The 12,896-nt window shown below is 41.2% G+C and overlaps 2 protein-coding genes across 3 annotated transcripts in view; one reads left to right on the top strand and one right to left on the bottom strand.

Annotated features, from left to right (window-relative positions):
* IFT140 (intraflagellar transport 140) overlaps positions 1-12,896 on the top strand; it is an 88,965-nt gene that overhangs the window by 46,904 nt on the left and 29,165 nt on the right. The window lies entirely within an intron of this gene.
* Positions 1-12,896, bottom strand: part of TMEM204 (transmembrane protein 204) — a 31,557-nt gene that overhangs the window by 8,161 nt on the left and 10,500 nt on the right. The window contains exon 2 of the mRNA XM_075165731.1: positions 6,442-6,597. Within this exon, the coding sequence (XP_075021832.1) occupies positions 6,442-6,597 (156 nt within the window). The remainder of the gene's footprint in view (positions 1-6,441; positions 6,598-12,896) is intronic.

Raw genomic sequence — 12,896 nt, forward strand, 5'->3', positions numbered from 1 at the left:
GAGATTACTTAAAGTACTTTATTTTCCCATAGAGCTGCTGTTTATCTCTAGTTGTTTCCCATCCGTAGCAAAACAAGCCTGGATGGGGGGGCTTTTCCGTTGGGGAAGGAAACAGATAACGAATTCACTAGGAAGACTTAGTTGGGACAGTGTTCTCTGTGTGAGTGGGGGTGTGTTGGGAGAATGTTACTTTTTGAACTTACATTTCAGATCTGTATACTGAATTTCCTGTTTGACTGTAGCTGGCTGCAAGCCAACTACAGATTTTTAGCATTTTAAAAGAACTCTCATAGTCACTCTTTTTACTTCTGTGATAGTTTTTTTTCCCCAGACACCCCTTGATTCGCATTCCTCCTTTTTGTTAGCACACTGATAGTACAGTTGAAGAAATCTATGTTATGTTTTTTCTGGGTCGGTAGAAAGTCTATATGGGGAGTTACAATCCTTCTCTTTACAGCTTGTCCTATAGGATGACTTTTGCTGCCAGGAAGAGGGAGAAGATGGAAAACAGAGCAGCCAGACTGTTGTTCAGAATTCACAACCCATACTTGTGCAGCAAAACTGCAAACAGGGAGGGGAAATGTTTCACCCCCCTTTTCTACGTATCCTGTAAACATTTACAGGGAATGATTTAGCTGCAACGAGTCACAAGCCTGAATAAGCTGCTTGTAGGAGCTCAACGGTATTTATCAAAGTGAGATAGATTCCCAAAGTGTGATTGCTATAGGACTTATGTAAATGATTAATTAATTGTGTCATCTTGGGACATGAGAGTTGTTACAGTGCATGGCAAATGTGGAGCTTCTGTAATAGTTGTGTGCTCTTTGTTGTAGTACCAGGCTGAAAGCTGTAGAAGTCTGCTTGCTTTGGTTTATAATGCCACAGACTTTAGTGGCCTTTGAGTTTTCAGTTGTGCATTGTTGAGTACAACAAAAATTTCCTTCCAAGGATTTTGGTAGAACGTAACATCTCTTAGAATTAAATAAGTTATGAGTAGCAAAGCTTCTCAGGGGCAATAAAACCCTCTTGTCCTTCACTTTTCACCACTGAATTCCAATGGCGTTCCACTTGTGGTGTTCTTTGAGTTTGTCAGTCCCTCTTTGTCTTTAACCTGATAAGGTTGGGATATTTAGTCAGTGTAAGGCAGTGAATTCTGCTTTGTGTTGGTTGGAAATCTTCAAAGGGAGGTGCAGAGCACGTTTAACAAGTTCGGGTCTACTGACAGTGAACTTGCTTTTCTTGGTTACCTTTTGGAGGTTTCCTTAGAAATGATGCCAGTCCTTGAACTGAAGGTTGAAAAGCATTCCCTGTGAATTAGACATAATTCCTGTTGGGCAGCTGTTTAAATAAGGATAAATGTGCAGATTCCACACTGAAAGTCAGCTGCAAACATTGCTTGGCACCTCAGATTCAGAGGCAGCTGGAGTCAATGAAAGCTCTGCTTTTGACTGCAGTAAACTTCGTATCAGACACAGGTAAGAGCCCTTGTCAGCCTGAGCAAAAACAACTCATGCAGAGAGAAGCAGTCATTGACAAGTGATCCTCCTGGAAGTTTCAGTGGTCATCTTCTGCTTCCATTTTTTAAGTGCTCTGTCCATCTCCTGATGCACCAAAGGGTAAGAATTGCATGACTGTGGATCTAGCTAGGCAACTCAGTTTAAAACTTTTTTAGGAGACATCTCCATGTATATATAATATGCATGTTCATAAGCAATAAAGTGAATATTTGAGTTGAAGAACTTTTCCTTTCACATGCTTCTTTCCGCATTACTGCATTATTTCTAATGCTGTGTCCATTATAAAACATATTCTGTATAGTTGCGTAGCCAAATGATATTTATCTGGTAATATATTTGTTACCATATTTCTAATCAGAATACGTGCCCTTGACATTGACATGCTACAACAAATCGACTGCTGCTCATATCAGTATTTAGACCTGAAGAATATACGCAGATCTTCTCACTGCTGCAGTTATACCAGTTGAAGAGTTCCACACACTTCTTGTGAGCTACCGCCCCTCCCAGTTTGCTGGTTCAGCTGCTCACATGAACCATTTCAGTCCAAACAAGTGGGATAGGCTTCCATATTTTAAGATCTTTGCAAATGCGGTTCATTTTGCAAACGTGTGAAAACAAGATCATTTTATTGTGAGGTTTGCAGTCCGTATAAAGAATGTGCAGGTTTGGCACTGAGGTGAAATAAAATTGAGAAATAATGAAAACATTTAGCACAAATCAAGCAGTCAAGTTCTCTCTTTTTGTTATGACTTTTAGGTTATTTACAGTATCTCATTTATTTGCTTCCTTTTCAGGAAGTATTAGGTTTACAGCTCCATAGATTTCATCTTTGAACAGATCTGGCTTGAGGGTGTCATGAAGGAAAAAGGTGGAAGGAAGTAATACAGAAATCAGGATCACATTGCTATCGTGAATATCTTCAGCTATGTTCTCCAATGGCTGCTTTGCTGGTCTGTTCTGCATTAAGATTTTCTGGATATCAACCAATCTAAAGTTATAGTACCCAGAAAGAAGAGAGAAAGTAAATGGTCTAACAATTGTTTGATTTAGGTTTAATAGCACAGAGACGAGAGTATGCGTGAACTCAGATTTCCTGTGATGCGTTAGGGGTCTGGAGTGAAATCCACCGTCAGCAGAAAAACACAGTAGGAAAAGCTGGAATGCAATGCTTGAAATTCAAGAGAGAGGTGAGATTGTAATTTATTTGTCTGTAAATGACAAGCTCAGTAGGAACACAAAGATATTATGTATTAAAGTAATTTAATGCTGAAAATGGACTGGCAAGAATATTAATCATTATGATTCAGGTTTATTCCAATCTTGGACTTTCAGAAACTACGATGAGATCTAATGCAAGGGATATTTTATCCGGATTTTCCCCATTATGTTTCTAACATTTCACTCCAAAGTCTGTGATAATCACCATTGTATAAGATTGGAGACTTGGCTAGAGTCCCTTAAGGTCTGATCCAGTCTGGCAGGTTACTGCTTGTAGTAGTTTGACATTCTCTGAAGTGCTCTTTATTCCCTATCCTGTTAGTATGGATTTCCCTTTCCAGCTGCTCTTCTGTCAGCTCTGTTATCCATCCTATATTCAGCACATTGAGCTTGTAACAGTTCCTTGGAAAAAAACAGAAAACCCAAAACCCTCTAGCGGGAAATTTCTGAGCGTTGACACAAAATTCCACATACAACGCTGGTTCCATTTTCACCACATGCCTTTTCCAAAGCAAACAGCTTGCTTTCCTGTTAACTGGAAGGTGTGAGGTTGCGGAGCTTTGGAGCTGTGTGAATCCCGTTGCTGTCCCAGGAGCAATGCTGTTTCCTCTCTTCTTTCCTTCCTTTTTGCTTCCTGGGGCTTTATTTTCTGTCAGAGGTCCATCCTTTTTGAATGACTGTCAAATGCTTGTGCAGGTGGCAGAAGTGAAAAAGCGGTGGAGCCTGGAGTCATCGCAAGCTCTAGTGGGATCGGAGATGGTTGATTTGAACTTCTGATAGGGTTTGGAAGATAATACTTAGTACACTTAGTTTTTTAAAACAAAAAGGACTTTTGTTTAGACCTTAGGAAACTGTAATGAAAGCCACACATAATGTTTCAGTGGGTAAACTCTGACTAAAAATAAGTAAATTGTAGGTTGACTTTGTGATTCCGAGCCATATACTCAAGCCTTTCTCCATAATATTAGATTTCATTCTACCCGTGACCATTGCAGTTCTCTTCAGCACTTGTTGGCATATTCCAGGATAAAAGTTAGAGATCAAACAGAATTGGAATTAGAGAGGACATGATTCAAGAGAATTTTTTCTGAAATTACTGTCAGGATGAGCAATTGCAGAACAATTCTCCAGATCATTTGGATTTTGAAAAGGCAAAAAAAGGGAGGTGGGTGCTTGTGTTTTCAGTAACATATTTGAAAGTGTAATAAATAGAGATTACCCAGCCAGTACTCAAGAGATATTTAATAAGATCTAAGTATGTATATTCTTAAATATTGTTTGCTCTTCTCATACAAATGATCTGTCTGGCCTGAAGTATGCTGGCTTTAACCCATAAAATGAAGTAGGGGAGAGCTTCACAGTGATTTCTCTTGGGCTGTTTTGCGTGGACAAAGTGCTTTTAAATACAAGCTTTGTATCCACCGTTCTGATGTTTTTGCCTAATATTGCTGCTTTACTTTGAAAATAGATGAGCAGTTACCATCTCGGAGTGGAGGCTCAGAGGCTGAGCATTACCTGTGGCTTATAGGATAAGGGGCGGCCTCTTTCCTCCCCTTCAATAAAGAAATCTTGGTCTCTAGATGTAGCAGCAATCCTTCATCAGAGCAACAGAAATGCTGGACTTGCTCACAGTTTGCACGTGTTTTGTCTGATATCAAAGACATTTCAGCCATAATGTACAAAATGCTGTTGTGCGGGCCCAATCCAGGGAATTTGGTGGTCTCCAAGAAGTCTATTTCACATTGGGATAATGGCAGATATGATGAGTCCTCTTTTTTCAAAAGTATACATTCCAGAAGACTTCAGCTGGTTGTTCTGGGTATCAGGAAGGAATTTGTTTAAACGTAAAACTTTCATTAAGATAATGAGATGTAAAAGACTGCAAGGCAGAAAACCAGATCTGATCATGGTGAAGGAGAGTGTGGCATAACTGCAAAGGAGGATGGGGAAGGAGGCAGGGATAGCCACCAAAGTCACTGCATTATTTCTGCAGATGGGAGACCTTTGATTCATATAGCGCAATGTCTGTCTTTGTAACTGTCACGAGCTGCCAGATCCATCTCTTCACACCTTTTGAACACAGGCAGGCAGATGAACTCCTCGATTCAACAGCTCCTTCAGCCATTCTCATTAGTGTTTTGTTAATCATTCCGACTCTGGCTTTCCTCCCCTCTCCCCTCCCAGCACTGGGGATTTCAAGGTTCAGCTTGCATAACAGGTAATAGCAGGCATTTCCTTCTCCTGTGTCGGGATATCCTGGCGCCCTTCAGTCTCTCTCTGACTGTGTTTAAAACAGACTCCAGCACAGGAAAAAAAAAAAAAGGGCAAAAAAAAAAAAAGCCCAGTCTAAAATTAGCAGCCTTGATAGAAGAAAGGCCCACGGCTGTCCACTGTGCTGTTTGTCAATGAAACAACACACATAAACAGGGCCAGAATGCATTTCCTCTCTGGGAAAAACAGACATGTCGAGTTTTGGGGAAGGTGGGAGGGACTGAGAGTAAAGCAGGCATCACACTGATGATCAGGGAGAACTACCCAAAAGGTATCCAGAGTTACAAAGACCATGGTGTACATGAAGAGGCGGTAGGGAGGTCTTGTTATGGCAAGGCTATATATCTGTCTCTTGGAAGCACTGACTGATACTTGAGGGTCTCGCTGCACCTGGAAGCTGAATCAGATGCTTTGAGAGTTACAGAACGTCTGTAGTCTCCTCCTCTTGTTTGGATTTCAGGTTCATCATCCTTAAAGGGTGTTTATTGCTGTGAGGACCGTATTTAAATGACCTAGGCTGGATTCTGATCCCACAGCAGTGTAAACCTGAGGTCTCAGTAGGTTTATACCATCCTAAATATTCTGAGGTTTTAAAGTTGAAATTAAAATTTGAAATAAAATAATAACCTATTGTTTACATTAATAATAATGATATATTTTTTAATCTGATTGTGCAAGCGGCCTGAATGTTATACTCATGTTAATGACAATTTCATGCACGGATATCTTATAGGATTGGACTCTTGGTGTAATGAATATTGAGTGACCTATTTTATGTAGTAAAGAAAGGTATTATTACAAAATGTTTACAGTTTGTTGCCGCTGCTGTCAATATGGAATTGTGATAAAACCATTTCCTCCTTTCCTCATTCATTTCTGTACACAGTCTCTGTCCAAGAGAATTACTGTGGGAATTTTATTTATAGCAGTCAATGTTATGAATTGACTTCAGCTTTCTTTCCTAGGTTGCAGACGTATCTGTCTATTAAAATCCAGCTGATGGTCATTCAGTAAAATTCAGTTAGCTAAAAGCAAATAATCATGTATCAGCAAGACTTTAAAAATTTGCTCGGCCATTCTGCTCTGCTCTCAAACAGTTCCTTTGGTATATTTTGTCCTGCTAAATTGTGGGATTACATTGCATCCAGTTTATTTCTTTCATGTTTGCCTTCCTGGTTTCTTAGGAAATAATAAAGGCTTGTTTTTCTTGGTTGGCAGAAGACTCATTCTGATATATCCAAGATAAAAGCTTCTATTCACGTACTGCAGAATCTCATGGGGAGAGCTTTTAAGAGACAATGAGCTTACTTTTAGATTTAGGCCTTTTTGCTATTCTTTCTCACTTGAAAGATCTATAAAGTAAGAAACTCTTTTCACCTGGATTTAATAGAGACTAAGTATTTTTTCCATAAGTAAAAAGAAGTGGACTTACTGGCAAGTTGGAACACGGCAGCTATGGCCTCCTCCCACCACTGGGTATCCTGCGAAATGATAGGTAGCTCCATCAGGCCCAGGACGAAGATGAGCTGGCCAGCAGTCAGAGCAACAGTGGCGATGAGGTTACAAGCACGCATCATGTCAAACTGCACTAGGGAAACATAAGAAGTAAGCATAAAGTTAAAATGATACAACATTGGGAAAAAGAAAATCCTGGCTGAGCTGGTATGTAAAATTTGTCAGTCCATAGAAAATGATTCTCAAACACTATTCCTACTCCCAGCAGTCCCTTGCTCTAACTGCATTCCCTGTGGTTTGATTAAGAAAAGATTTTCTTTAGGATGTGTACTGAACCTTTCCTTTAGTTACACAGCATCCCATAACTATTGCTTCAGCGCAAAACAATCTTGCATGAAACAAGCAGCTAATTTCCAAGGATGGCCCACTGGAGGTGCTTGACTTTTGCCCTATGAAGATTCTACCTATAATTAGTAGCCAGAATTGTTTGGGGCAGGAATGGTGTTTGTTTTGCATTTGTGTGGCACTGACTGAAATGGAACCTTAGTTCATAAATAGGTTTTCAAGGCCCTAAAATAATCATCCCAAAGACAAATCTATAACACCCTGAATTTCTTTTTTACCTAGTCCATCCATATTGTCCTAGAAAACATCCTGTGGATGTTAATGCTAACATCTTACTGGTTTAAGGGAGCTTTGTAAAGAGGATTCTTAACTTTTCCTTCTTTTAACATTTATTAATCTTTTGGGTGCACTGGAAAGACCCTTGTATTTCTATCTGTGTAACGAGGGAAGTGGTTACAATGAAGATGTCAGTGCTTGGCAGTTCTGAATGAGGTGTTATGGCATAATTTACATGTATAAGTAAAAAATTACTTTTTTTATATATATATATTACTGGATGTTGTTGTGGGAGTCTACTATTGACCACCCAGCCAGGACGATGACACCAATGAATTACTCTACAAGGAATTAAGGGATTTCTCTAGTTCAACTGCCCTTGGCCTTATGGGTGATTTTAACTTTCCAGACATCAACTGGGAATATCATACAGCAGACGCAAACAGGTCCAGGAAATTTCTGAAGCACGTTGAAGATAACTTCTTGGTGCAGGTACTGCGGGAGCCGACTAGGGAAGGTGCCCTCCTAGATTTGTAGTTTGTGGGCAAAGTTGTGATTGGTGGCTGGCTCGGACACGGCGAACACGAAGTAGCTGAGTTTCAAATCATTGGTGATAGGAGAAAAACTGCCAGCAAAACTTTGACCCTGGGTATGGGGAGAGCAGACTTTGGGCTGCTGAAGAAGCCAGTTAGTAAGGTCCCCTGGGAATCTGCTTTTGAAGGTATTGGGGTCCGTGAATGCTGGTCACTTTTTAAGAGCCGTGTCTTAAGAGCGCAGGAGCAGGCAACTCCAAAGTGTCAGAGGTCAGGCAAGTGGGGCAGAAGGCCGGCTTGGCTGAGCAGGGACCTTCTTCTAGAATTTAGGGAGTAAAGAAAAGTGTATGGACATTGGACGCAAGGACAGGTGACACAGGAGGACTACGGGGATGCTGTTTGCCACTGTGGGGAGAAAATTCATGCGGCCAAAGCTCGATTAGCGTTCAAGCTGGCCAGGACTGTGAAGGACAACAAAAGGGCTTTTTAAAATATATTAATAGCAAAAGATGGACCAGAGATGACATTGATGAGGTCAGTCACCTCACAAATAGGGACGTAGACAAAGCGGAGACGTTTAAAGCCTTCTTCGCCTCTGTCTTTAACACCGATGATGGGCCCTGGGACCCCCAGAGCCCTGTGTTGGAAGACCGTGACTGGGGGGATGATGAACTCCCAGCTGACCCTGAACTTGCGCGGGACCGGCTGCTCCAGTGGATGCACATAAGGCTGTGGGGACTGAAGGGATTCATCCCAGCGTACTGAAAGAGCTGACCGATGTTATCATGGGACCTCTCCGTTATTTTTCAAAGATCTTGGGAGTCTGGACAGGTCCCAGTCGACTGGAAGCTGGCAAATGTTGTCCCAATTTTCAAGAAGGGAAGAAGGAAGACTCTGGTAATTACAGGCCTGTCAGTCTCACTTCAGTGCCTGGTAAAATTACGGAGAAGGTTATTCTGGGAGTTGCTGAAAAACACTTGAGAGACAATGCAGTCATTGGCCATAGCCAGCATGGGTTCACGAGGGGCAAGTCCTGCTTAACCAACTTAATTTCCTTTTATGACAAGGTCAGCCATCTAGTTGACCAAGGGAAGCCAGTAGGTGTGGTGGTTTTGGATTTTAGCAAAGCTTTCGATACTGTCTCTCACAGTATCCTTCTGGATAAACTGTCCAGGACACAGCTAGACGAGTCCATAATACTTTGGGTGAGCAACCGGCTGATGGGTTATAGTATCAAAGAGTTGGAGCAAATGGGGTTACATCAGGCTGGCAGCCAGTCAGCAGTGGGGTTCCCCAGGGCTCAATTTTAGGGCCAGTGCTCTTTAATGTTTTTATAAGTGATCTGGACGCAGGAATCGAATGTACATTAAGTAAGTTTGCCGACAATCCTAAACGAGGAGGAGCTGTGGACTCCCTCGAGGGTAGAGAGGCCTTACAGAGAGCTCTGGATAGGCTAGAGAGCTGGGCAATATGAAATTCAAGAAGAGCAAGTGCTGGATTCTCCACCAGGGACGGGGTAATCCTGGTTATACGAACAAACTGGGGGACGAGAGGCTGGAGAGCAGCCCCACGGAAAGAGATCGGGGGGTTTGGGTCGATGGCAGGTTGAACATGAGTCAACAGCGTGCCCTGGCAGCCAAAAGGGCCAACTGTGTCCTGGGGTGCATCAGGCACGGCATAGCGAGCTGGTTGAGGGAGGTGACTGTCCCACTCTGCACTGCACTGGTGCAGCCCCACCTCGAGTACTGGGTGCAGTTTTGGGCGCCTCAATACAAGAAGGACGTCGAACTATGAGAGTGTGTCCAGAGGAGGGCGACCAAGATGGTGAAAGGCCTCAAGGGCAAGACTTATGAGGAGCGGCTGAGATCACTTGGCTTGTTCAGCTTGGAGAAGGGAACGCTGAGGGGTGACCTCATCACTGAGGGGTGACCTCATCGCAGTCTACAGCTTCCTCAAGAGGGGCAGCGGAGGGGGAGGTGCCGATCTCCTCTCTCTGGTGACCAACAACAGGACACAAGGAAATGGAATGAAGCTGCGTCAGGGGAAGTTCAGGTTGGACATTAGGAAAAGGTTCTTCACTGAGAGGGTGGTCGGTCACTGGAACAGGGTCCCCAGGGAAGTGGTCATGGCACCAAGCCTGTCAGAGTTCAGGGAGCGTCTGGACGATGCTCTTAGTCGTTTTTTTTTTAGGTAGTCCTATGAGCAGCAGGGTGTTGGACTTGATGATCCTTATGGGTCCCTTCTAACTCAAGATATTCTATGATTCTATGATTCTGTATTAAATATAAAGAACAAATGCAGAAATGATTACAGACATAGATATCTGGAGCCTTGGCTAGAAACCTGATTAAAATGTGTCTCCCAGCTGGCTACTGAACAGAATATATTCCCTGCAAGGTTGGGTACTTTTAGTCAGGCTTTTTTCCTACTTTTCCTGTTAACCTGATGGATGTCCTGTTTTCATCCTTTTCCTTCCTCTCTAGCAAAAGGTGGGAATTGTAAATATCATTGTGCCAGTTCAACATCTCTTGCTTACATGTCGTTGCTATTCTGAAATAGAAGCAGCTCAGTGTTTAAGTTGGCATATATTAGAAAAAGAAAGACTCTGGACATGAATATTCACCAGAGTTTCAAAAGTTGTATGTTTAGCGGGTGCACTGACCACCAGAATTTGATTCCTGATTTTCCAAGGAGACTGCTAGGAAGTGCAGAAGACGAAACTTGATTTAAACAAGCAAGAGTAAACTTCATCGTGGTAATCATTGCGTCTGGTCTACTTTTGTGAGTCATAAAAATGAGTTACCCTTTATTTTCCCCTCATAGGTCATCTTTAGCTTCCAGTGTTCTAAGTAACAACTCATGATTTAATTAAAATTTAATAAAATATGGTATTGTATCTGAAAGAGTGAGTTAAGAACCATAGTCCATTAAACTTTTTCACATTGAATAAAATGTTAAGAAGATACATACTAAGTATTTTTGGTTTTTCCTAGTGAGTTCATCTCTGACCAGAGAGGAAAATTATTTCACTCAAAAAAATAGTTTGCTCAAAGATTTTGTGTTTAACTTTCAAAGTTGTCCTTTCTGGCATTGGGAGCATTTAGATCTCTTGCCATGTTGAACACTTACAGGTTCATGTTGGCTGAAAACAGAATCATATTCAGATGTCTGAGCTTTGTAAGTATCAGTAAAACTTTGAGCATTTGGAGTGTTCTTCTGTTTTTCCACTTAAATGGACTTCTGTAATACTTTGCGGACCCATGCTTGCTGAAGAGATAGTAATGACTTTCAAAGGAGAAATGTACTAAGTAAAGAGCAGGCTTGCAGCCATTATTATTAAAGTTCTTTAATTTGTTGACAGAGCTATATGTAGTGTTAAATTTAAAAAAAAAAGTCAGTTTACAGCCCAATGAATTCTGTTGCCTTTTATGTATATAGCATGCATGAGCTTTAGGAAAAAAAAACAACTGTTATTATATGCCCTCTAAATGTCTAAAGGTTATCCCAGAAATACATACTACCCCCTGACATAGAAAAAAAACCACAAATTTTTGCCTTCACTGTTATTCATGACTTCTTTTTAACACTTAACTGTATTATAAATTCTTTTGACTTTGCCATAGAGGGTTTTATATCTGGCATACTAAAAATAGTAAGTTTATGACTGTGACTCAATTGAATTCCAACAGAATTTGTAATAATTTAGTCTTTAAATAATGGTTCTGTGATCACTGTCCTCTCTTGCAACTGGAGAGTGCAGTAGCATTGGATGTGTAACATTGATGATCTTTACTGCTGTTTGTAGGAACTGCAGCCTTGGGGATGCTTATTTGCCTAATGCACTGCACTGTTCAGAGAGATGTAGAAATGCAACTGACATTTAGCATAGCTGCTTCTTTTAACCCAAAAGAAGGTCACACATGGTCCAGGTTGGAACTGCAACAGGATGATGATAGGTAGAATGAGGAGGAAGCAGCTGGTATGATTTCATTAAATGTGAAGACAGTTATTTTTATGGAATAAGGTATTACAAGAGTTGAGTACCCTTCCATATTTCCAATATTAGGATATTGTTATTTTAGTCTAACAGCTTTAATGTGTGATCTGTCATCTTTTGGCTTTGTTCTAGAATTGTGATGATTCCTCTTCCTCGGAGGGGAAAAAATCAAACTTAAGGATGTATAACTCTTACAAACTCCATTCTTCTTGCAGTGGAGCTTGTTGTATTTAGCCTGAAAGCGCCACTCTGCAGATGACTATGCTTTCTTACTCATAGCCATTGTAACTTTGCATGTTGCCAGCTCAGCACATGGTAATTCTATTTTGTACGTACGCAACCCTAAGCTGAGCTTCTGCGACATGAAACCTACCACCCCAAAAGGTGGTAGTTGTGGAAAGTAGCTCTGGCCTCCTTTTATTGAGGACAACCAATGGACAACACTGATCAAGAAAGGGAATTGAGTGTGCAATTTCAAAGCATTTCTTCAGAGCCTGTACCCTAAGAGGTTGAAGATGTAAATCATGTTGAGGAAGGCCAGGTCACAACGCTCTTTTCCGGCTTGAATGATGCTCGATCCAGGAATAAATATTTCTCATCTCTTATAAAATTGGCTGCAATATAGTTTTTCTAAGAGCTGTGAAATTTAGTGCTTACCTTTGTGCTCTTTTACTCTGCCTGTTGCTATTTTAAATTATATGTAAACCACAAATTCCTCAGTAGCCAGCTTCTGTCCATTCTGATGTGTTTTCTATAGGCTTTATAGTCAGTATGAATTTAGGATCGTCTGTTCAACCATTTCAAACGTTTCTGCTTCATTTACAGTAGCCATGATCCCATTGTAACTTTCTGTGGCCATTGCAGACGAAATCAACTTTTGCAAAATGATTTATGTTAGCCACAGTTTGTAAAACGAGGTTCATAATGATTATAATGTCTGCACAATTACTGGTGGCATTTGTGTTAACCATTAGCTTCTAGAATCTATTGTCTAAGACTGTCATGACATAGGTGTTTTGTATTCTGGATGTCCCACTTTTTTTGTTTTGAACTCATTATTGTTAATGTCACCTGTCTCCTGAATTTTAACTGTGACAGGAATTTCCTATAGCTAGAGGTGGATGCTTCCAGCAAACCAGAACTGGACACTGCAGAGGGTGTTTATTCCTTTGTGCGTGTCTGACGTAGGTGAAGGACGGAGGGCAATCCAGAGTGTATCTCTGCTTTATACATACCTTTCCTTCACCTCCCTTAAGATGCAACTTGGCTGTCGAGAACCGG

This window comes from Calonectris borealis, chromosome 16, assembly GCF_964195595.1.
Source record: "Calonectris borealis chromosome 16, bCalBor7.hap1.2, whole genome shotgun sequence".
In the NCBI taxonomy this organism is placed as follows: domain Eukaryota; kingdom Metazoa; phylum Chordata; class Aves; order Procellariiformes; family Procellariidae; genus Calonectris; species Calonectris borealis.